This window comes from Chanodichthys erythropterus, chromosome 8 (assembly GCF_024489055.1).
Source record: "Chanodichthys erythropterus isolate Z2021 chromosome 8, ASM2448905v1, whole genome shotgun sequence".
Classification (NCBI taxonomy): domain Eukaryota; kingdom Metazoa; phylum Chordata; class Actinopteri; order Cypriniformes; family Xenocyprididae; genus Chanodichthys; species Chanodichthys erythropterus.
The window spans coordinates 3,337,699-3,361,722 of NC_090228.1; the positions used below are offsets into that span (position 1 = coordinate 3,337,699).

The 24,024-nt window shown below is 37.8% G+C and overlaps 1 protein-coding gene across 1 annotated transcript in view; it reads left to right on the plus strand.

Annotated features, from left to right (window-relative positions):
* slco1c1 (solute carrier organic anion transporter family, member 1C1) overlaps window positions 1–24,024 on the plus strand; it is a 33,808-nt gene that overhangs the window by 4,775 nt on the left and 5,009 nt on the right. Inside the window, exons 3-13 of the mRNA XM_067391456.1 lie at window positions 6,918–7,059; window positions 9,418–9,550; window positions 12,188–12,279; window positions 12,517–12,696; window positions 13,700–13,798; window positions 15,952–16,197; window positions 18,305–18,469; window positions 18,925–19,120; window positions 21,278–21,297; window positions 21,880–22,025; window positions 23,120–23,289. Coding sequence (XP_067247557.1) covers window positions 6,918–7,059; window positions 9,418–9,550; window positions 12,188–12,279; window positions 12,517–12,696; window positions 13,700–13,798; window positions 15,952–16,197; window positions 18,305–18,469; window positions 18,925–19,120; window positions 21,278–21,297; window positions 21,880–22,025; window positions 23,120–23,289 — 1,589 coding nt within the window. The remainder of the gene's footprint in view (window positions 1–6,917; window positions 7,060–9,417; window positions 9,551–12,187; window positions 12,280–12,516; window positions 12,697–13,699; window positions 13,799–15,951; window positions 16,198–18,304; window positions 18,470–18,924; window positions 19,121–21,277; window positions 21,298–21,879; window positions 22,026–23,119; window positions 23,290–24,024) is intronic.

The following is a 24,024-nucleotide window of genomic DNA, read 5'->3' on the forward strand; positions in this document are numbered from 1 at the left end:
ATCAAACTATAGCGAAGAGATACAATAAGAGAGAGTCATACATGGCAGGAATCCAACACACACACATTCTTAATATCACCACCCTTAGGCCATTAAGGGGTTAAATGCCTTTTAAAGAGCATAACAGCGATAGCAAAAGATGTTATCAGCTGACCTGTTTTGTGTATCGAACCGCCGACCCTTAGGGTTTGAAAGTGTGAATGACTAGCGAGTGTTTCTGTGTCCAGAAAGAGCTCTTCTTGAGTCTCAGACTAGCCATATGACGGCTTTCTAAAGGCTCAGCACTTAATTAGTGACATAAAATGTTTTTCTACACATTAAGATTTGGCACACGCAGATGAGATCCGAATTTAGGGCTTGTTTTTGCTTGGGATTAAATTTGCATGAGACAACAGTGTAAAAGCTGCTTAGATTCAGATTATTTTGCACAGGAACGAACACAATGAAAGGGCCGTTTCTAAGAAAAGAGATCACGCAGAGGTGCGGTAAGTTACATCTTAGATGTGTCTTGATCATAATCCTCCAATAAACCTTAATAAAACCTACGGAGGCCTATTCTGATTTCCAAATTCTTTGCTTTAGCCTGAGGTCTGATCTTAGAAATGGTCTGCATGCTTCAGGAACACAGAGTAATCTCATGAATGAAGGTATTGTAATTGCACCCATAGAGACCCTTATGGCAAAGCCGATTAGAGTTTCCAATGGTGTTCCAGCTCTACAAGTTTTTCTCCAAATAACAAAAAAATTTAGTCACATCCAGTAAAAAATGAAGGACATTATGGTCTGTGCACACATTGAAAGAACAAATACATTCTCTTAACTCAGTTTATTGTTCATTGACATCTATTAGTATGCCTTTCATGGGTTTGAATGGCATATCTTAACATTGAAAGTGGTATAGCGAGAGTTTGGGGCGTGGCTACTGTAGCAGGCGGAGCCAGAGGGTGTTTAGCTGGTGTGGGACCTTAAATGACACATTACATGGGAAAAGAGTAAGCCATTCAGCTGCATTTACAGAAGTGCACAAATTCACAGCATTGAGACCTTCAGTGATTAAACAGGTGACGAACACATCAAAGCGAGTGGGGCATTGCGATGCAACGCGCTACAATGGATGCTACAATGGTTCAGAAAGACAAATTAACCAGTTTATATTGTTTACTTTGATAATTATAAGTGAGACGCTCGAGTTCACTCTAGACACACGCTGCATCCAAAATCGCATGCTGTACAGTAGGCATATTCGGAGAGAGTGTTAGCCGCCTTACGTACTCATGACACATAGCAACACAGCTATATGTTGGACCTATATTGAAAGTAGCTACCTTTACCTGTTGAGACATGCCTTCACAAGCACCGTAAGAGCTGTGATTGTGATGTTTGAGTTGTGGGAGGTGCGATGCGTGAAAGGGACATTTACAAGGTTGTTTGAAAATATGCTTTATTTTTGTAATTCCGCTAGGTGCCACTAGTGGTGCAGAAACTACATACCTTTAAAGGAACACTCCACTTTTTTTGAAAATAGGCTCATTTTCCAACTCCCCTAGAGTTAAACAGTTGAGTTTTACCGTTTTCGAATCCGTTCAGCCGATCTCCGGTTCTGGCGGTACCACTTTTAGCATAGCTTAGCATAGTTCATTGAATCTGATTAGACTGTTAGCAACGCGCTTAAAAATGACCAAAGAGTTTTGATATTTTTCCTATTTAAAACTTGACTCTTCTGTAGTTAAATCGTGTACTAAGACCGACAGAAAATAAAAAGTTGTGATTTTCTAGGCTGATATGGCTAGGAACTATACTCTCATTCAGGCGTAATAATCAAGGAACTTTGCTGCCGTATCATGGCTGCAGCAGTGCAATGATATTACGCAGCGCCTGTGAGCCCCTGCTTGCACAGGGAACGTGCCTTGCAACCATGGGGACGTTTGTGAGAGACGCTGCGTAATATCATTGCACTGCTGCAGCCATGGAACGGCAGCAAAGTTCCTTGATTATTACGCCTGAATGAGAGTATAGTTCCTAGCCATATCAGCCTAGAAAATCGCAACTTTTCATTTTCCGCCGGTCTTAGTACACGATGTAACTACAGAAGAGTCAAATTTTAAATAGGAAAAATATCAAAACTCTTTGGTCATTTTTAAGCGCTATGCTAACGGTCTAATCAGATTCAATGAACTATGCTAAGCTATGCTAAAAGTGGTACCGCCAGAACCGGAGATCGGCTAAATGGATTCGAAAACGGTAAAACTCAACTGTTTAACTCTAGGGGAGTTGGAAAATGAGCCTATTTTCAAAAAAAGTGGAGTGTTCCTTTAAGTTTTGAGGTTTTATTTGGTTTATTTAGTTTTAACTGTTTTGATACTTTAACCCTTAAATGCATGACTGTTTTGACAATCGTTCTTACATATCCGGGTCTTTATCGACCCGGATCTATATCTAACACTGATGGATCTCTACCTGTTGCGATAATATAAAACTCCTCTGATATTAGAGTAACAATTACAGAAGAATAAAATAAAGCATATTTTGTTACCTTTTGGAGCTTGGAAGGGCTCCGTTGGAGCAGATGTTTTATGCCATCATCACTGTCCTCGTCAGAGCTCATTTCACAGTAAATTCATAGTTTTATGTTTGAGGTCACGAATAGGAGCCCATTCGCGATCTCAAACGTATTCTCAAAACTATATAATTTTCAACATCTTCAAAATCAATATTTCGATTGCTAACAGCTTTGCCAGATCAATCCACCTTGTGGAATAAAGATGAATTGCACTTATTCCGTCATCTAAGATTCAATTATTGTTGTGCAGAAAAAATATACGTACACTCATGCACACCTCGGGTCCTTAGCGACCCTATACAATTTTTACAAAAAATGAATACAAAAATAGGCATTCTTTTATAATTTTATAAAAAAAAAATTCTTGTTATATTCTTTATAATGAATTGATTGAGGAATACCAAGAAGGTTGATGTTTAACTTTTAAAAATGAATGAGGAGGAGGTTAGTGAATGACGTCCCGGGTCACTAAAGACCCGAGGTATGCATTTAAGGGTTAAAGGTGTCATGAAATGAGATAGCAACTTTTCCTTGAGCTTTTTATATATAAGAGGTCATCATACTATAAGAATATCCTGTAAGTTTCAGAACTGAAAACTCCTTGTAAGTCCAAATGCTTTTGACACCAGGCCCATCGAACGACTCGTCCTGGAATGTGCCTATCTATAAGTGAAACGCCGCCTCCGCAGAAGATATCAACACCTACTTCATCATTGCAGCATTAGCCCCGCCCACTGGTGTGTTAGTGAGATGAGGAGGAGAGAAGAGCGACACGGGACTAAAAATAACATTACCTTTCAAAGGATCCTAATGCTAGGAATATGGTTATTTATTTTCAACAATGTGAATGTCTCAGTTGAGATTTATTTATTTGTATTTGGTACATTTCACTGTGGATTCTTTGCAAAGCCAGCGCCGAAATGCAACTGATTTACCAAACATACTGTTACGATATGGACTCGACAGTAATGAAACTGATCAACTGATCATAATGAAAATGCCTGATCTGATATGTAATGATTCATGTACAGTCAGATGATCTTTGTCTATGTGTCAGTAAATCAATCCAGTGACTAAATGCTCAACTTCATGTTGTTTCTCTTAGTAGGATGAAAATAATCTGTTATTTAAACGGTGATTAAATTATATATAGAAAGTGATCAAAGAACGCTCCCTTTACAATCACTGGAGCTGTCAATCAAACAGCATGAGTTTATCAGTGACTCGCGGCAAAACTCCCGTTTTATTACACAAATCTCTTAGTTACATTGAGTTTGCACTGTTAGTTATATCATTTGTTAGTGAGCAGAAATTGAGTTGCAATGATGAGATCACTGCTTTCATGCGCTCAACAACATGTCTGTGATCAGCTACAATGATCATCACTGCAACCTTTCATGCCACAATCTAAATATAATGCTGTAGATCTAATAGATTATAGATATAAATTATAATTAACACTTTTTATGATTAGTTATCCTTGAAAGCTCTAATAGTAAAAACGTGCTAAGGTTTTTGAGACAGTAATACTTAACTATTTCATATGCAAAGATGTCAGCCAATCACAGCAGTGGGCATTTAAAGTCTCACAGCGGACACGCCCCTTAAGCGTGCGTTCAAATAAGAGGACTGAAATCAGGGTTGGAAAGTGCCTTTTTTTTAATTATGACAATTTTTTTTTATTTAAAAATCATACTAGCATTATAAGTGCACCCAGGAAGCTTTATAAAACAATAGAACAATGCAGTTCATGACCCCTTTAATTTAAATTAAATTTCATTTTGTTAAATGAAAATTATAAATGTTGCCTTGGCAACTGGCTGAAATATATGGCCAAAAGTAATATATTTTTTTTTAATAACCCTATAAAATCTTTTTTTTTTTTTTTTTTATGTTTAATAATATTTGTAAAAATTAATGTTCAGTAATCGCAGATAACTGGAAAATTTCACTGGTCATAAAGTGAGGAAACCATAAAGTCGAATTTTCTACTATAAGATGTTACTGTCAATGTCCAAAGGCATTCAGTTCACTGCTGTGAAAGAGCTATGGAGCGTAAACTACAGACACTGCGTCAGTGCATGACGGGCGCTCGGGCGCATGCTTGGGAAATCCATAAGCGCGTGAAGGGACCCATGTGCTCTTGAGTGAGGAAATCTCTGGACTGTTGTAAAAGCTGAAAATTAGCCCAGAGGCCATCGCCAGCACGTGTTGCTGTTGGCTGGCGGTCAGATTACTGCGCCCACGTGTAATGTGAGCTAAGTTGCGCTCCGAAGAGATGAGGGACATGCCACTGCATTGACAGTGCAGCTGTAAATTTATGAGGATTTGAAGTCAGTGAAATATCATGTGTGCATTGTTCATGATTTGAGATATTTAGTTAAGGTGTCAGCTCTCACATATGCCATCTATGTTCATTTGTTTAGTCATTTATGTTGTGCATGTTGTTTGCAAACTGCCAATGGACAGGTGATTCACCTTTCAGCTGTGTTTCTATTCTGAGCATCTCGTCATGGGAGAACTCTCGTGGCGTGCCAGAATTACCCCGTCTGCTTTAGGCACACTTTTTCACACTCCCTCTCTTTGTTTTATGCTATTTACTCTAGTTGTCTAGTTCTTCACTCAGCAGTAGATACCTTCCAAATCCCAGCATGCTTTACACAATCCCCTGTAGCCCAAAGTAACCATAAATCTTTCAGAAACGTGAGAGCTCGAGTCCCCGACTCGAATGCAGTCCATTATGATTAGCAGAGTTGCGTGACCCAGAGCAAAGTTGCCATAACTTGGTTAAGAGAGCGACGCAGACTGTGAACATCCTCAACTAAGTGATTGATTGATCTTTAGATCTGTTACATTACCGTCAAATGATTCCTTTGGTCTCCTTCCTGGTTCAGTGGTATAAATTAAATCCGACATGTCAGTTCACTGAAGTTGTGAGTGTCTGGGTTTGTTTTTTTGCATCGAGGATCTACAGGTGATGGAAGAGTTTTGGGTTGTTTTTGAAAGAACCTCTTATGCTTATTCAGGCTGCATTTATTTGTTCAAAAACATTTTTAATTTAAAATAACTCTTTTTCTATGTGAATATACTCTGTTTGGGATTGGTAAGAATTATAATGTCTGTAAAAGAAGTCTCTTCTGCTCACCAAGGCTGCATTTATTTGTTTAAAAATACCAGTAATATTGTGAAATTATTATTACAATTTAAAGCAACTGTTTTCTATTTGAATATATTTTAAACTGTAATGTCTTCCTGTGATCAAAGCTGAATTTTCAGCATCATTACCCCAGTCTTCAGTGTCACATGATCCTTCAGAAATCATTCTAATATGCTGATTTGATGCTCAAAAAAATCAATGTTGAAAGCAGTCACGCTGCTTCATATTTTTGTGGAAACCATCAAAAGTTCAAAAGTACAGCATTTATTTGAAATAGAAATCTTTAGTGACAAAAAAGTCACTTGATACATTTTTAATGCATCCTTGCTGAGTTGAAGTATTCATTTTTTTTTTTTAAATGTATATAAATATGATAAATGAAATATATTATTTAATCCTATTATTTATTATTATTATTATAGTGATAATCCCAAAATCTAATGTTTCAACCTTTGCACATGTGCATGCATGGATGCCAGTAATAAAATCAAAACCGCTTAAAAAGGACATATAAGGACTGTTTTATTCTGGTGAGCTTCAAAAAGTGATTCAGCTCTATTTTCTGTCTCTGTACATGGAAAATTCAAGTGCGTGTTGAAAGACGACTGCATAGCTGACGATTTGATCATCAAAGGCTTCTCGTCTCGTCATTCCTGCTTCTTCAGCCTTCTCTTCTCCACCTTTCGGTTGATTATTAATTTGGATGCAGGGAGTGTGCATATGTGCGGGAAACCCCCACAAGAGTGAAGATGCACTGCTGCGCCGAGGCAAAACCTCTGCAAATGCTGATGATTTTAGCCCAGAAACCCCAGCAACAGTCATGAGCAAGACGATAAAAGCAACGACTCATTTTTTCCTGTGTTTTGCTCTTGGAGGCTTAAGTCGCTGTGGTTGAATGCAGTAGCATCGCTCAAGAGCGTGACATAAGCTCCCCTAATCCGCTTTTTGTCCCACTACCCATAATGCAGTGCAGCTCGAGAAATGCATCCCCCCTTCTCTCCATCTCACCATCTCTACTCCCACCCCAGTTCTCTTTCCCCCTACGATTTTGAATGCATATTAATGAAGAGTTGCTTCCATGTCCAAAAATAGGTTAATGAGGGAGAGTGCGAGTTGTGTGTGTGTGTGTGTGTGTGTGTGTGTGTGTGTGTGTGTGCATGCAGCATCTGACGAAGTCTTTCTGTCTCTGTCTCATTACAGATGTTCCTCGTGGCCTTGTCCTTTGCCTACTTTGCCAAGGCATTATCCGGGAGCTATATGAAAAGCACAATAACTCAGCTGGAAAGACGCTTCGACATCCCCAGTTACTTAATAGGTGTCATTGATGGCAGCTTTGAAATAGGTAAGAACCGGATCTTCATGCGTCAGCCGCGTTTCGATCCCGTCACCTCCCCGAACCAGTTGCTAAGGCTTTCACAGAGTCTGTGCGCCGCACTTTAGTGCGAAATAATACTGAGACGCACCATGTGTGCTGCAATTTACGGCTGTCATCCTCTGCGCAGTGCAGTGGTCCGACAGATCAGACAGTTATGCAACCGCAAACATGTTTTAACAGGTCACAGCTGCAGTGCTGCATGTCTTAACTAATGCATTTCAAAGTTTAATTTCTAATCTTTCCATTGCAATAAAATGCAAATAAAAATGTAAACAATGAAATATAAATGCATTATTTAATGTATTGATAATCCCATAGAAGGTGCACAGGGATGCCAGTAATAAAATAAAATCTGATTGTTTTATGGCATCAGGGGATGCCATACAGAGTCAGAAGTGTTATTCTGATAAGTGATTCAGCACTTTTTTCCGTCTTTGTACATGGAAAATCAAAAGAATCTTTAGGCTAAACCCCGCTCATGTGGCCCTAGAAACCAGTGTTTCCATAGGAGCGTTTCCATGGCAACGGGACGAGGAGCACAGCCGACGCGTGTGGCAGCCTCGCAGAGATCATGTGTCAGAGTTAACATCACTCTCTCGGCTGTCTCCCGTCCCCGTTATCAACAAGTGCTCGGAAAACCCGCGGAACAAAAGCTGCTGTGTGCTTGCGTCCGTTTTGTTAGTTTGGGTGAGTTGTTTCTCTTTGGTTGGTCTGACCTCCTCATAAACTGAGCCATGGTCTAAACGTCTGAGAATTCCTGTCCCCATTAAATCCATGAAATGTCCTGAACTCTTGAGTACAGAGCTGTGCTATAATCGTCCTCACAAAGACCTTCGTTCATGGAGCTGTGAACCTCAGAAACCAAATAATTTTGCCAATAAATGTTCCTCACAGACAAAGAGGTCAATCATGTAGAAATCGGTGCCATGTTCAGAGAGTTTGTGGAGCGGATGCTTCCATTCATAGGTGAATCAGTGGTTGACTATTATTGGCTTTTTATTGCCTGATGGACCGTACAAAATGATATGCACATAAATTTGTTTTTATTTTATACAGTTTACTCAATATTGTTTGGAAACAGAAAATAGCATGCAGGTTTGTGCGCATATCATATAGCTGTTTGAGAATGTAAAAGATCAAAGTGCAGATAAATGGAGTTATTTGCTGTGTCTCAATTGGCTGCCACAATTTAGTAAAGTAACTATTACATTTCAAAGTCATAAAGAAATTACAGCAATTTATGCTTCACAAGGAATAATGGCCAATTTCATTGGCTAATCGCTACTTTTCTGAAATGATACATCCTTGATGACGTTTGCGTTTCCTCCTTCGAAATGAGACATGGAAAGAAAGAATCTATTTTGAACTGCCTGAAACGAGTCATCAGTAATTCCAGTCTTACTTCCGGCTCAAAACTACGTAGGTTTGTAACAAATTTGCATAATACCCACCTATGGTTTTCATTGGCTGTCTGCTTTGACCCGCCCTCAAACGCCGCCGCTTTCAACATGTCGAGAAGACGCTGTCAAAAAAGCAAAATCCACTTTGCACGCACTTTTTGTCTGGAATTGATATGGTAAAACAGACGCTATCATTACTGTTCGTATTACTGAAGAAGATCTGGAGCTGATATTCAGATATGCTAATGGCCGTTTGGTTTCCAACGCACACTGTGAGCTGTAGACCAATCACAACAGACTGGGCCATCTGACCAATCAGAGCAGAGGAAGCTCTCGGAAAGGCGGGGTTTAGAGAGACTGAATCCTTTATCAAAGCGTTTCAGACACTGAAAAAAGATGTGATGCTGCGATGTGTATATATACTGACAACATTTGTGTTTTTGACCTTGGATGCATGTAAATCTTTTGTAGGAGACTCCAAAACAAAATTGGGAACCTGGAAAATAGCATAATAGGAGCACAATTTTAGTGAACATTGAGTAACATTGTAAAATCCATCATATCCATATTATATTATCAGTAGATTATGAAACAATAAGTGTGATCTGTTAATTGGGCAGTTATTGAGTGATCTCTAAATGACCAAATAATAAACATTATTAATAAATAATATCAAATTTTCCCGAGCTTTATTATGAAGAGAATACATTCTTTAATCAGCTAAAAATGTCTTTAAAAGCCCCTGTACAATGACATAAAAACATCAACATGCTTGCATTGAGGTTAGTTGCTTGCTTTACTTCATGCTTTTTTTCTTTTCTTTTTTGATTTTCTAAGAAACATTCCAATTAATGGAGCCTGTTAAACTCAATTTTCCACATCATAAATGTTTGTCTGAACAGTTTTTCTCGGCCTCTGCTTCTAGGTAACTTGTTAGTTATCGCCTTTGTGAGTTACTTTGGTGCCAAACTTCACCGTCCGAAGATCATCGCCATCGGCTGCCTGTTGATGTCACTAGGGACTTTTCTAATTGCCTTGCCCCATTTTATAATCGGACGGTAAGTTTCCTCTGTAAATGTGAAAATGTGTGTGATGTCACGACAGTAAGTAAAACAGCCTCGACTCGAGCTGTTCCGCTGCTAACAGAGTGAGCTGTGTTGGAGGGTCACATGGATCTAGTTTGATCTTGTTAAAGTCCCTGACCACAAATGCCATTGAGTCGTATTTAGTGTGTGTATCAGATGTGTTTACTGGCATCGTAAAGCTGCTGCATAAAGGAAACATTTCAGTTTAGCAATCAGAATTGTGCATGACCTCACTCTACTCATTCAAATTTGACTTCATCCTTGTAAATCGACATGCATTGTCAACCTTGAGAAATTTGTCAGGTTTTCAGTTTTACATGCTGCTCTTCGAAGACATATTTAATGATGAGCCCTCAAGTGCAATTTCCGTGCTGATTAGAAATGCTGTTTTAGATGATGATGTTTTGTATATAGGTCATGTTTTTCAAAAGTGATATATACATCCTATATTGCAACCCATTTTTATGGCGACAGCATATTTACAATCTGAATCGCTCAGTGTGACGCATTTCGTTCACCTGTGTATTTGCTGAACTGCATCAACTCGCAGTCAAGTCATTAGAGTATTAGTAGACTGCTTAATATCTGCTAACACTTTATTTTGATGCTCTTCAAAAGACATTCTACTGACTGTAACAACTTTGCAACTACATGTCGACTTATTCTACTAACCCTAACAGTCTACTAGTACTCTAATGAGAGTTAGTTGACATGTAGTTACTTATAGTTAGTAGAATGTCAAAAGTAGACCATCTGAATAAAGTGTTACCATTTAAAGTCTTCATTATTGTTGTCAAAAAAAATCATTCTGAACATTTAGGTTCCTTGTTAGAGCATCTGACTCCCAACCGGTTACATTTGGTGCCGTGATCCGGATGTGAGTGAGGTTTAGGGGGGTGAGTGTAACGGTCGTAGGCCAGTAAGAACTGTGCATGTAAACCTCACAAGAGGCACTCTAGCAACTGACACTAGATCCTGCGGTCCTTGTAAGAGCCCCCGACTCTCACACCGGAGACCACGGTTTGAGTTCCACTCGGAGCGCGTCAGTAGAACCGGTTAAGCTTGGAAGTTTCATTAACACACGCCGGCGATACCACCGCAGTTTTTCTTACCAGTGTTAAAGAGACTCAAAATACTCCATCAATGTTGCACATACACCATTTTAATCTGTGGAATATCTTCTTTTATTTGTGTACACTCAGAGTAAAAACAAAATGTTGTGCTTTTTGCAAAATAAAGAAAACTATCATGATGCATGATCTCTCGTCTCACTCTGAACGAAGTTCACTCTGATAGTTCTCTGAAAATGAACTGTAACTTAGTGAATACTAATCACAAAAAAATAGACTTATGTCTAAAGAAACGTTGAGATGTCAGGTTTTAAATCATGTAAGTCAAATCAAAAACAAATATTCTCTGTTTATGTAATCTGTATGAAAAGAGAGCCACGTCAGAAGTCCTTGATTCAGCTCATTATCCACACCCACGGAGCCAGCGCTATTCAGACACAAATTCTGAGGCAATGCATGCATGCATTCATTGTCTCAATCGTGTATTTATTGTCTTGAAAAGTGTTTTGAATAGCCATAGTTAGCGATCTCTGGCCTCTGTTAGTTTGGTTACTTCCTGGATTGCCTATTCTTCTTTAGCAGGCATTTGTGGACTAAAGGTGCACAGAGCGCCCTCCGGCTGCAAGTATGAATTGAAAACACAGTATCCAGCACTCATAGTAATGACAATAAACCCTGAATAAATATTACTCCTCTGTATAGAAAATTGACAAACATGTGAGAATCCATCAATATTTCTCCAAATGTGCATGCTTTTAAGCTAAAAGCCTATATGAAATGCCATAGAGGTAACATAATTGTTCAGACACTTTGCATCACACAAATACATAAAGAATATAATAGAATACCATTATTTTAAATTGTAATAATATTTCACAGTATTGCTGTTTTTTCTGTATGTTTGATATACACCACATGATCACAGAGGGTTTTTTCACAGCCTACCTGACTGAAAGAGCTCATTATAATGCAAATCATTTCAGTTCATTATTATGCGATTTCTTTTGTCTTCTCAGGTTAGAATCACCTATTATTCATGATGAATCATGCCTCGACGCATACTGTGTTTCTTGACCAAAGATGTTTTAGAAAATTTAAATCTCTCTATTGTTTTATATAAAAGAGTAGTCAGCATAATTTTTACATAATTTTGAAGCAAAAACTCTAGTCTACAACCTCAAATACCCAGAAGTCTTGTGAACACAGATTAATTATTTATTTTTTTTGGCCTTATTTCAGTGACTTAAGTTTTTAGTTTTTTCAATAACCACACATAAACGTTATTCCTTCAAAAACACAAACATGTACATACATGTTCCTCACATATTATGGTAGCCTAGTTTGTGCTGAATACAGTGTAATGACACTTTTTCCATTTATATGTTTATGAACAACTGAAAAAGCACAAATATCAGGGCATGTCAAAACTTCTCCAGGCCCCAAATCAGCCTCAGACTCCAGGGGGTTAATCTGGATCATATTGTTGTGTCAGGTGACATGGTCTCTGAATTTTGCTGAATTATTGATGTTTTGTATGCAGCTACAAGTTTGAAACATCGATTCGATCGTCAGTGAACTCAACCAGTAACCTCTCCCCGTGTCCAGTGAGGTCTGCTAGCGTTCTGTCCACAGGTCCAAGCACTTCTTCAGTACCCAGCTCAGGTACATAAGCACCGACTGCTTCTGTTAGATGGGAAAATGGGAGTCTTGTTGGTTTAAGTAGTTATGAAACCTGCTGGCATCACTGTAGTCTACAGCCTCATATGGTTTGCATATGCTACATTAATAAAAAAATAATCTTTTATTACTCCTTTCATTTGGTATCTTTGTCATGCGTCAGTTCCTCGAAATGCCTCTCACCATTTGCAGAAGCCTTCTCACCCTCTCTTCCCCCTTTCTCAGGTTGCGAACACGAGTCCAGGTTGTCCATGTGGATCTATGTTTTCCTGGGGAATATCTTGCGTGGAATTGGCGAGACCCCAGTGCAACCTCTAGGAATCTCATACATCGACGATCACGCTTTGGAGGAAAATGCAGCCTTCTACATTGGTACGCATATATGAGGGTGGTTTATACAGTTTAATCCTGTGTGATGGACATAAGTAGAGTACTTAATAAAGAATCATACAACCACTAAAAGTATTTCCAAACTTACCTTGATACAGTGCACTCACATTAATCGGTATGTACAATATAGGAAATCTCAATTTTGTTATATTGTCAAAAAATGTATTACTGCACAGCATTGTATATTAAAAGTTCTAGGGAAATATAAGGAAATATAGTACATGCAACATACAGTAAAGCAATATATACTACATATCAGTTACATGGTTGTTTATATCATCGCAAAATGTAAACTTTATTATCGTGTGCGTGGCTATATATATATATATAAGTTGGATATTCAGCTTTATTCACATACTCATGTAAAGTGATACTTTATAGCAAATCGTTAAATATAGCACATGTAATTTATATTATCGTCTAGCTCTTTATATGATGTTGGATATATACCAATTTCTGTCATGAAACTCTAGATGGCACAGGCTGATGGGTCCTTAATGCAACCTGATAATGACATTTACATCATTTACTTTATGGCACAAGCTGATTGGTTCCAGTAGCATCTGCAGCCAGTGAGCTGCTTAATATTTAAATAGCTGGTTAGCGTTTACTGTAGAAGTTCCTCTGAAACCCTCCTCCTTCCCCAGCTCCACCTGTATAGATCTGTTATGAGTAATTTTATATATGCTATTCAATTGATCAATTGCTTGATTGCTTGTACCATTGAAAATTGTATTATATTATTGTGCATCTGCTAAATGCAACTACAAGGCATGAAGATATTAAAAATGTTAACATCAATATTTTCTGTAAAGCTGCTTTGAAACAAATTCTGCTGTGAAATTTACATATAAATGTGGCTGAGACTGTTTTGCTGTTTGACAGCTTCCTGGTATTATATGCTATTCCTAGAGAGCATTGTATTTCTTGGTAAACAGCCCAGACTAGATACGCAACTAATCAATTCATGTACCATCTGCATCAGGATGTGTCCAGACAATATCAGTCATCGGTCCAGTGTTTGGCTACCTACTGGGGTCCCTCTGTGCCAAGATATACGTGGACATTGGATTTGTCAACATGGGTGAGTGAAGTGACAGTCTGCTGTTGTCTGATTCACTATTTCCTAAAGGAGTCACTGGGTTCAGTTGCATCTGTACTGGATGACTTGAATGGCATGAACGTCTCTAGGCATGTATCGGCAAGGTTGTCTTGAACAGAGAGAGAGAGAAAAAAAATATATATATATATAATATAAAATGCATTTTTTCTGTATAGTCTCATGGGTTTTTGGCTCATCCCACTACACTAGTGATTCATGAACTACTAAAAGGTTTTTAAAGAAGCAATTCATTGTGAAATTGACTCTTTCTCTCCTCAAATCTGGAGGAAATCCAGCTTATTCATATTATTCTTATTTTGTTTATATTTCAAACAAAAGCAGGAGGAAATAAGAAACTTTGTTGTTTCTAGTCTGAAAGCAGTGGAGGCTGTTTATGTTGGATATGAGTGCGTTTTTGGCATTCGGACGCACTCTTTATTTGACTGGGGACGATGTAAAGGTTCATAATGTTAAGCTTGTGATTTAGCATACAGCTGTTTTGGATGAGATGTACCATCCTATGAGACTGAGGGGTTAAAGGGGACATAAGCTGAAACATGTAATGATATTAGATTTGCGTGTGTAGTTTGAATGTTACAATCATGGTGTGTTAAACAATTTTTTTTTTTGCCATTGGCAACGTTTATGCATGTATGTGAAATAATGCATGCTGGGGACACAGGCCATTTCTTCATATATAATATAGCGTCACGTTACACCCTAAAGTCAAGACGTTTGGCAGTAACGTTAAGCCATAAGATAATAAAACATTAAGGAATAATGCCAGATGTTGTACAATAAATATTCAGCCAATAAAAACTATATCACATTTTTTTTTTGTCATTAATTTTATTTAATGAGACAATAAAACAGAGCACAGACAATAATAACATTTGTATCATGCACATAAATCATTGCAATTGTCATTTACTAATGATACTAATGATTGCAGATGCATATCTATATATTTGGAATAATTAAGATTTTTTTTAATGTTTTTGAAAGTCTCTTATGCTCGCCAAGGCTGCAATTATTTGATTAAAAATACAGTAAAAATTGTAATATTTTGAAAGAACAGTTTTGTTTTTGAATATATGTTAATATGTAATTAATTCCTGTGATCAAAGCTGAATTTTCAGCATCATTACTCCAGTCTTCAGTGTCACATGATCCTTTAGAAATATATGCTGGCATATTTTAATATTTTTGTGATTAGCCATATGGCTGTTTTGCAGAAAATCTTAGTTTAAAATGCAACTTATATATTCTGACACTTGAGATGCATCACTCTGCCAACCAATCATGGCATATTTAAAGTCTGCATGAAAGGGAAGTTGTGATGCTCTTTTCTTCCCTATTGTGATTTATATCCAAGTGAAATGGGTTCTGGAACAAGAAGAAATGTAGGGCGGGGCTTGATTGTGTCCATTTGGAATTGATTGGATGGTTGTGGTTTGCTATTGGTCGATCTCATGTGAGTGACAGGTTGCTCCACCCTCGCTCCAGTAAACACATCATCAGAGAAGAGAAGTTGCTGCAAGTTGCTTTTGATTCAAGATTATGAAGGAATGTGATGTTAAAAAAATAACGATGTGCATGGATGAATCATTTAGAAATAATACTGCAATATTTCATAAGAAATAAGTCAATTCTGATTTTGTGGTGACTTTAAGGTGACTACAGTATGGCTGTAAGTACTACAGTACTTTGATTGATTGTGCTTTTATGCTGCTTTCTTGTCTTTAAGATCTTGACAATGGAAAAGAGTCATTTGAACATCTGATTTAGTGTTTCAGTGAAGAAATAAAACTAATGCAGGCAAAAAAAAAAAAAAAATGTGATTAGCAAGTATTAAGTTGAGCTATTCCCTTCCATCGATGCACATTGTTTATGTGGCATGCCACAGACATTTCTATAGTATCTACTGGCATGGCTTTAGCACAACATGGAGGCTGTCTGAGCGTACATGATGAGAGAGAGCGAGACATCTGAGACTGTCTGAGGATCACAGTCTGCGTCTGCCTCGGCTGTCTGCCTGGCCCAAATATTCTGAACATGTGACAAGCTGCAGTGAGCCTCGTAGCGTCTGTATTCTCGGTGTTGACATATGCGTGTGTGTGACTGTCTTCTCACAGAGAGCATTAGCATCACCCCAGGAGATGCACGCTGGGTAGGCGCCTGGTGGCTGGGATACCTTATTGCAGGATTCATCACCCTGCTCTCAGCGGTGCCGTTTTGGTTCTTGCCCAAGTCTTTGCCCCTGCCAGAGAGACGGCTTGCCAAGTATCCTCCAGAGCGGACCAGCTTCATCAAAGACTCGCCCCTCCTGGAGCACAAGTACCAGGCAGACGAGCCAACAAACTTCCTAGAAATGGCCAAAGGTACATGACCTAGAATTCACAGAAAATATCGACGATATCTAAAATATCAGATCTCTGGCTGTACAAAAAAAAAGATGATGTAATGCAATTGCATTAATTCGCAAAATGTCAAACCAAGTGGCATTTATTTTAAAGAGCAACCTTTTTAAAGCAAAGAAAGTTTGCACACTAATAGAAATGATTTTCTTACTCAATATTTTTGTCTTGTTTTCCAGTACAAATATCTAAACATTCTTAAACAAGATGCATTTACTTGAGGAGTACAATTACTTCAGGTATTAAGTCTTGTTTTCTAAAGAAAATAAAAAATAAAGTAAGAACATACTTGAAATACTTGAAACTTTGTACTTGAAACAAGACAAAAATATATGCCAACTTTCTAAAAAGTTAAAAAGAAAATATATATGCCAATGGGGTCAGAAAAATAAACTTGATTCAAAGGAAAAACAAGTTTTATTTTTCTGACCTCATTGGCAGATATTTGTTGTTGTGTTAAGCATAGTTTTTTTCAGTAAACAAGATTTTGTCATTTTCCTTCTCAAGTAACTGTATCTTGATTTGAGAATGATTAGATATTTTAATGAAAAACAAAACAAAAATGCTTAATTTTGAACAGTGCATCCATTGTTTTTGATTTAAAATCATGCACTGCAAAAAAGCTTTAAGACAAAGGTGTTATTCAAATATCATGGTGTTCTATATACTATTTCTGCCATATTTATATTTTGGAGAAATAGTAAGAGCTGAAAGGTATTTTCAAAGACTTCAGATATACCAAAATAAGTCCCGCCTTCTAAATAAAAGAGCCAATCAGCGACTGGTAAAGTCATTGCATCAGCGCAGCTGTCGTTAGAAGCTCTGGTTGCCATAGAAACAGACAGTGTCCTGAGATTGCATACATTGGCTGGTACAAACTAAAGCGTTTTTAATGCAATTTGAGCATATGAAACAACATTTATGGTCAGATTTTGTTACTGATACATTTTTATTTAAATATCAAATTGTTATTAAAAAGGTCATATGATGCTATTTTAAGAGTTTAAAGTTCATTATTTGGTTACACTTTATTTTACAGTGCCGTAGTTACATTTTAATTACTCAAAGAAGTACTGAGAATTATTAATTAACTACATGTACTTACAATAGAGTTACAGTTAGGGTTAGGGTATGGTTTAGGGTTAGTTACTTGTAATTACGCATAATTTACTGTTATTACTATAGTAAGTACATGTACTAACATGTAACTACGGCACTGTAAAATAAAGTGTTACCCATTATTTTGATTATTGGGTGTAATAGAATATGAACTTTTATGAACTTTCTGAAGAGTCAAAGTGGTAGTTGCATGGACTGTCAATGGAGGGTCAGAAATCTCTCAGATTTCATCAAAAATATCTTCATTTGTTTTCAGAAGATGAATTAAAGTCTTGAGGGTTAGTAAATGATGACAGAATTTTCATTTTTGGGTGAACTATCCCTTTAAAAAGCATCATATGACCCCTTTAAGACTTGGGCTGCATCTGAAATCACATACTTCCCTACTATATAGTGGGCAAAAAACAGTATTCAGTGTTTGAATTCACAGTACTCATAAAATAATAGGCAAACAGTACCAAGATGACCTGCAACTTCTGGTAAGATTCTGAAATGTGCATACGATGGACACTTTACTATCCCATGAGGCAGTCACATGATAATGACAGCATGGCGTATGTATGTACAGATTACAGTTGTACTACACACACTCATACTATATAGAACATACTTTTTTAGAGGTCATGAAGTATTCAAAATAAGTACGTACTCAAGAAAGTATGCGTTTTCCAATGCAGCCTTGGTCTTGATTGTGCAAAATAACTGCCTAGAGGTGTTGCAAATATGGCTGCCGAGTGTCAATATAAAGGAAAATTGCATCCACTAAAAGTCATTCGCAAAATGGCTCAGACAATTGAAATTTTGTTTGCTTTTTGTATCTATTGCAGAGAAATTCATTCACTTCAAGTGTGCTGTGTAAGTGTATTTTTAGCAGAGTAGATTGACGAACAAACTTCAACTGTTTGCCTATGTCTGACATCATTCTTAAACGTGTTGTATTAATGTTTTACAGACTTTTTGCCAACACTGAGATCCCTTTTGGGGAACCCGGTCTACTTTTTGTATCTCTGCGTCACCATCATCCAGTTCAACTCTTTGATCGGCATGGTGACTTACAAACCAAAATACATCGAGCAACATTACGGACAGTCAGCGTTCAAGGCGAACTTCTTAATGGGTACGTTGTCTTGCTCTAAACGCATTTGTGCACAGATATATCACGGTTGTGCAGCTGTGACCTCAGAGTTTAATGTGATGTTATGTTTTGATTGGATTTGGGGGGATTTTATTAATGTGTTTTAAATATTAGTCTTTGGTTCTGATATCAAATCTAGAGGTTTGTATAGCTCGGGTAAATCACAGTATGACACGGACCATTACAGCATATGAAAGAGAATGAAATCCAAAAATAATATCAGCACTCAACGTATGCAGACACTGGAGACTGTTGTGCATTTCAGGAAACGGCATTAGCGTTTGGAAAGACGGGAGGGAAAACAAATAGGCCTGAACCTTTCAACCACAAGAAGAACCGTGTTTGAGAAGAGCCGAGCCGACTTGTACGGCTTTGCCTTTGTTTCAAATCTGATGGTCCTTTGATCCAGGTTTTCCTGATGCCGTCTGTTTTTTCAGGAGTTATCAACATCCCAGCTGTAGCCTTGGGAATGTTCTCGGGGGGTGTGATCATGAAGAAGTTCAAGCTGAGCATCATGGGAGCAGCCAAGTTTGCACTGGGAACGTCTCTCCTGGGCTATTTCCTGTCTCTTTTCTTCTTCGCCATGGGATGTGAGAATGCCAACGTGGCCGGCATCACCAGGTCGTACAACAGGTAGGATGAAGCTTGCAGTTTCAGCAGTTCTGTTCAGATCTGGGGCCAGTTGCACAAACACATTGTCTTAAGAACTACTAGTCTAACCAAGTAGCAGTTAGCCAAGGCTCAGATTAGTCCAGTCTGTTTTTATGTAAATGGTTCTTAAAAGTTATGATCAGGAAAAATGTGATGTCTTGTTACTTTTTTGAAGTTGTCTCTTACTCATCGATTGAAGTACAGAACAACGTTGATCTTTTTACTGACCAGTATGACAGAAAAGGTTGGAAATAATTTTTTGAAAGAAGTCTCTTATGCTCACCAAGGCTGCATTTATTTGAAAAACAGTAAATATTTCTACAATTAAAATACTCATTTTCTATGGAAGCTTCTTTCCACCACAGAATAAAACGATTTAAAAGATAATGGCGACTTTTTATCTCTCAATTCTGATTTTATTTTTTTTTTTATTTTTCTTCTTCTCACAATTGCAACTTTTTTTTCGCAATTCTGACATTATTTCTCACAATTGCGAGTTTATATCTCTGGCAATTCTGACTTTTTTTCTTGCAATTGCGAATTTATATCTCACAAATTTGACTTCTTTTCTCAGAATTATGAGATATAAACTCACAAATGCAAGTTATAAAGTCCAAATTTTTTATTTTTTTTGCAAGTTTATCTTAGACTGGGTAAACCCAGCCTGATCTGCCGGCGATTTGATTTCACCCGGCAACTCAGTCTGGAAAAGCTTCCATAGGTTTCTATATGTAATTTATTGCAAAATGTAATTTATTCCTGTGATCAAAGATGAATTTTCAGCATCATTACTCCAGTCTTCAGTGTCACATGATCCTTCAGAAATCATTCTAATATGATGATTTGCTGCTCAAGAAACATTTCTCATTATTATCAATTTTGAAAACAGTTTTTGCTGAAACAGATTTTCTGCTGAAATTCAGCTTTGCCATCACAGGAATAAATTCAGACTGTCCTCCAAAAAAACCCCAACACTATAGGTTGTTTTTCAAGCACCTTATTATGACCTATATTTACGTTTTAAAGTCATGTGCCCTCTAGTGATGGGAAGTTCGGATCATTTTACCGACTCTGACTTTTGAGTTTTGTTCAACAAAATGAACGAATCTTTTTTCGAGTCATTTCGTTCATTTTAGCAAAATGTAATTAAAATGTTACGTGCTACTTCCCCAACACATCTACTACTTATGCAAACGTTGATCCCACTACAAACAATACAAAACTACAATGCTATAAGATTCAGAAATGATTAATTCATTATCTGGGTCTTCAGTTTATGACAAGCTGATTACTCTCACCTCACCTCTTGTCTGACAAGTCTCCGGGTTTAAGTCATTCCTTAATGACCTGACAGGCAGTCCCATGCTAAATCAATGCATTCTGAGCCGGAAAGAGAACTGATTAGTTCATTTCATGAGTCATTCGGGTTTTGAGTCGTTCCTTAATCACGTGACAGACCCATACGCTATTTCTGACATTTCTGTCGCTGTTTTTGTTACTGTTTCTTGAGGATCTGTGGTGTGTTATTATAAATAAATAAAGCCCTGTTATAAATAAAATATTGATTAATTTATCTTTTTGACTGTCTATCTGTAAATAAACACTAGGCTATATAATAATATAATAATCCAAGCCTACAATACGAAGTATTTATAGCCTAGTTTGTTCATTTTTACTCCAATTTTAAGTTTGCTGTTATAATAATTGCTTTTCCTAGGCAGACTTGACATATTGGTCTAATATATGTATAAGAAGATTGCTCAAAAAGGACATAATGACATAAATTAAAAGCAAATAACATTTTGAATTTGAATTATTAATGTTAGTTTAAAACATCAAGGTTATGATAACTTCAGCTTTAACAGTTGTAACACAAACTCAAACAAAACTGGAGAGTTAACGTTATTTACTAATAAATATAATGTGCTTGGGTCACACAGCATAGCGTATGGGTCTGTCACGTGATTAAGGAAGGACTCAAAAACCCGAAAGACTCATAAAAAGAACTAATCAATTCTCTTTCCGACTCAGAATGCATTGGTAGCGTATGGGCCTGTCACGTGATTAAGGAACGACTCAAAACCCGAAAGACTGAAATGAACTAATCAATTGAATCATCAGGTGAACTACTACTAACAGTACAGAACCTGTAGAATATTGCACATGCGCGACTGAACGAATCACCCCCCGAGACGATTCGTTCAAAATGAACGAATCATTCAAGAACTACACATCACTAGTGCCCTCTAGCTGGCGTAAAAATAATAATAATAATAATAATACATCTGCTGTCATGAAATTACGTTACCGATCAAAATGCGTGTTCATTTAAATGCAGTGTGTGATTTATAGTGCATATACACATTATGAGCACGTGTGCCCTGGGATCGGATTCATGATTGCATGATCACATGATTTGTATATTGTTATATATTGCAACGCTCTACCATTTGAGCTACGCAAAACCCGAAATATGACGCAGATAAAAGGGAACAATGCATTCAATAGGGTTGCAACTTTAGTAAACGCTCCTATGGGTCGTATTTCAGGGAAGTGACAAACGACCTATATAGGCATATTGTTTGAAGAACATGTTGAATAAATTGCATGTTAAAATATATTTCAATAGAAAAATTTTTCATCATAGCCTCGGTGAGCATAAGAGACCTTTAAAAAATGAGATGAGCCAATAATAAAATGCTTCTTGTGTTTTGAATACAGGACGGAAAGTCTTTACAAAGTGGACAGTTCTCTCTTAGCGACGTGCAACGCAGGCTGTCAGTGTCCTGAAACAAACTGGGACCCCGTGTGCGGTGAGAACGGGCTCACCTACGTCTCCCCCTGCCTGGCTGGATGCCGGACGTCCCACGGCTCTGGAATGGACACGGTAAGAGCGGCCTCTGAACCGAGAGCGTGATTTGGAACAATAGCGCGTGTTTGTTGTCCTGTCTCTTCAAAGAATGTGAGTGACAATGTGTTCTGTTCCATATGCCTTGAACTCTGGTTTTCCCAGCGCTCTCTGAAGGGTGTGCACAACCTGTTTGTCTTCAGCACAAAGGCTACATTGAATTTTCAAACCTTCTCTGAAACTTCCTTCCCCGTCTCTCTTTGAGAGTGCAAACCTGGTTGGTTCTGTCTAAATATTGTGAAGTTTCATTGCATCTGAAAGGCTGGGATACTCTGTGACTTTAATCTGCAGGTTTTCCTCCCATCCTGTGTGTCCGTTTCATATCTCAAGCATCTGTTATATGTCTTTTGTCCTTTCCTTTCAGACTGTTGCCAAACAGACTAAACTAGAGCATGAGGAGTCTTTTTTTGCTTCAAATCAAAGATTGTAACCAGTGCTGCTTAAATAAATGGGTGATTGATGTTTAATGCAAGCTCATAAACTGCATGAATAAAAACTTTAATTACATTTTTTTATTACAGGCCCAATTACCCATACTTCATCAGACAGTAAATGCTACGGTTGATCTAGAGAAGTCCTTGTTAAAACTGTGGTTAGAACATCACTGCATTGAGTAAGTTGGAGCAATGCAGTTACTACCAACATCACATGTTGTGATGCAGTTACAAGCATCACATTACTTTTAACGAGGCTGTAAAAGCGGATTGAGCTTACCTGTTCGGCGTGATGACATTTAATGTCGCCGACAGCCTCTGTAGTCAGATTTAGCCAATTGTTAGCAACCGTCATTTTCAGAAAATCATGGGTAGGTTAATACTGATGTATTTTATGTCATAGAATAAAACATGAAAGTAACTTGTGTTAACCACAGACCTTATTTCAGCCATTTAACCAAAAACCCATTTTAAAAACCCTTTGACTTTAGGATGATGGAACTGGAAATGTTAAAATCTCTTCTCTTTGGCCCACGAATGCGTCATAGTTCCATCACTCTATTGGGAAGAAAAGACAATCGCAACTTCCGTTTCATGCCGACTTGAAGCAGTGGCTGATCTGGTGTGTTTGTGTTTCAGGTGTTCGAGCAGTGCAGTTGTGTAGGAGTCGGGAATCAAACGGCCAGCGTGGGTCAATGCAACAACAGGGAGAACTGCCATCGAGTCTTCCCCTACTTCCTGGCTCTGTCTGTCATCACTTCCTTTATCATCTCACTGGGCGGAACGCCGGGATACATGCTGCTCATCAGGTGAATATCTGCCCATGATTTATTGATCAGGAACTGCTCAAGAGTTAGAGCTCCCTTCAGAATTAAACTGCATATTAAAGGAAACATGAATTGAGAAATCAACTTGAGCTTTTGATATATAAGAGGTCATCATACTATGAGGATATCCTGTAAGTTTCAGAACTGAAAACTTGGGTGAAACACCGCCAACGCAGAAGAAATTAACGCCAACTTAATCATTGCAATGTTAGCCCCGCCGACTGGCATGTTAGTTGGAACCCATTTCAACGCAGACTTTGCAAACAGACATGTCAGTAACTGTGTTCATTCTAATGCCTGATATGACATGTAATGATTCATGTACAGTCAGATGTGTCAGTAAATCAAACCAGTGACTAAACGGTCAACTTCACGTTGTTTCTCTTAGTAGGATGAAAATAATCTGTTATTTAAATGGTGATTAAAGGTGCCCTCGAATGAAAAATTGAATTTATCTTGGCATAGTTGAATAACAAGAGTTCAGTACATGGAAATGACATACAGTGAGTCTCAAGCTCCATTGTTTCCTCCTTCTTATATAAATCTCATTTGTTTAAAAGACCTCTGAAGAACAGGCGAATCTCAACATAACACCGACTGTTACGTAACAGTCGGGATCATTAATATGTACGCCCCCAATATTTGCATATGCCAGCCCATGTTCAAGGCATTACACAAGAGCAGCCAGTATTAACGTCTGGATCTGTGCACAGCTGA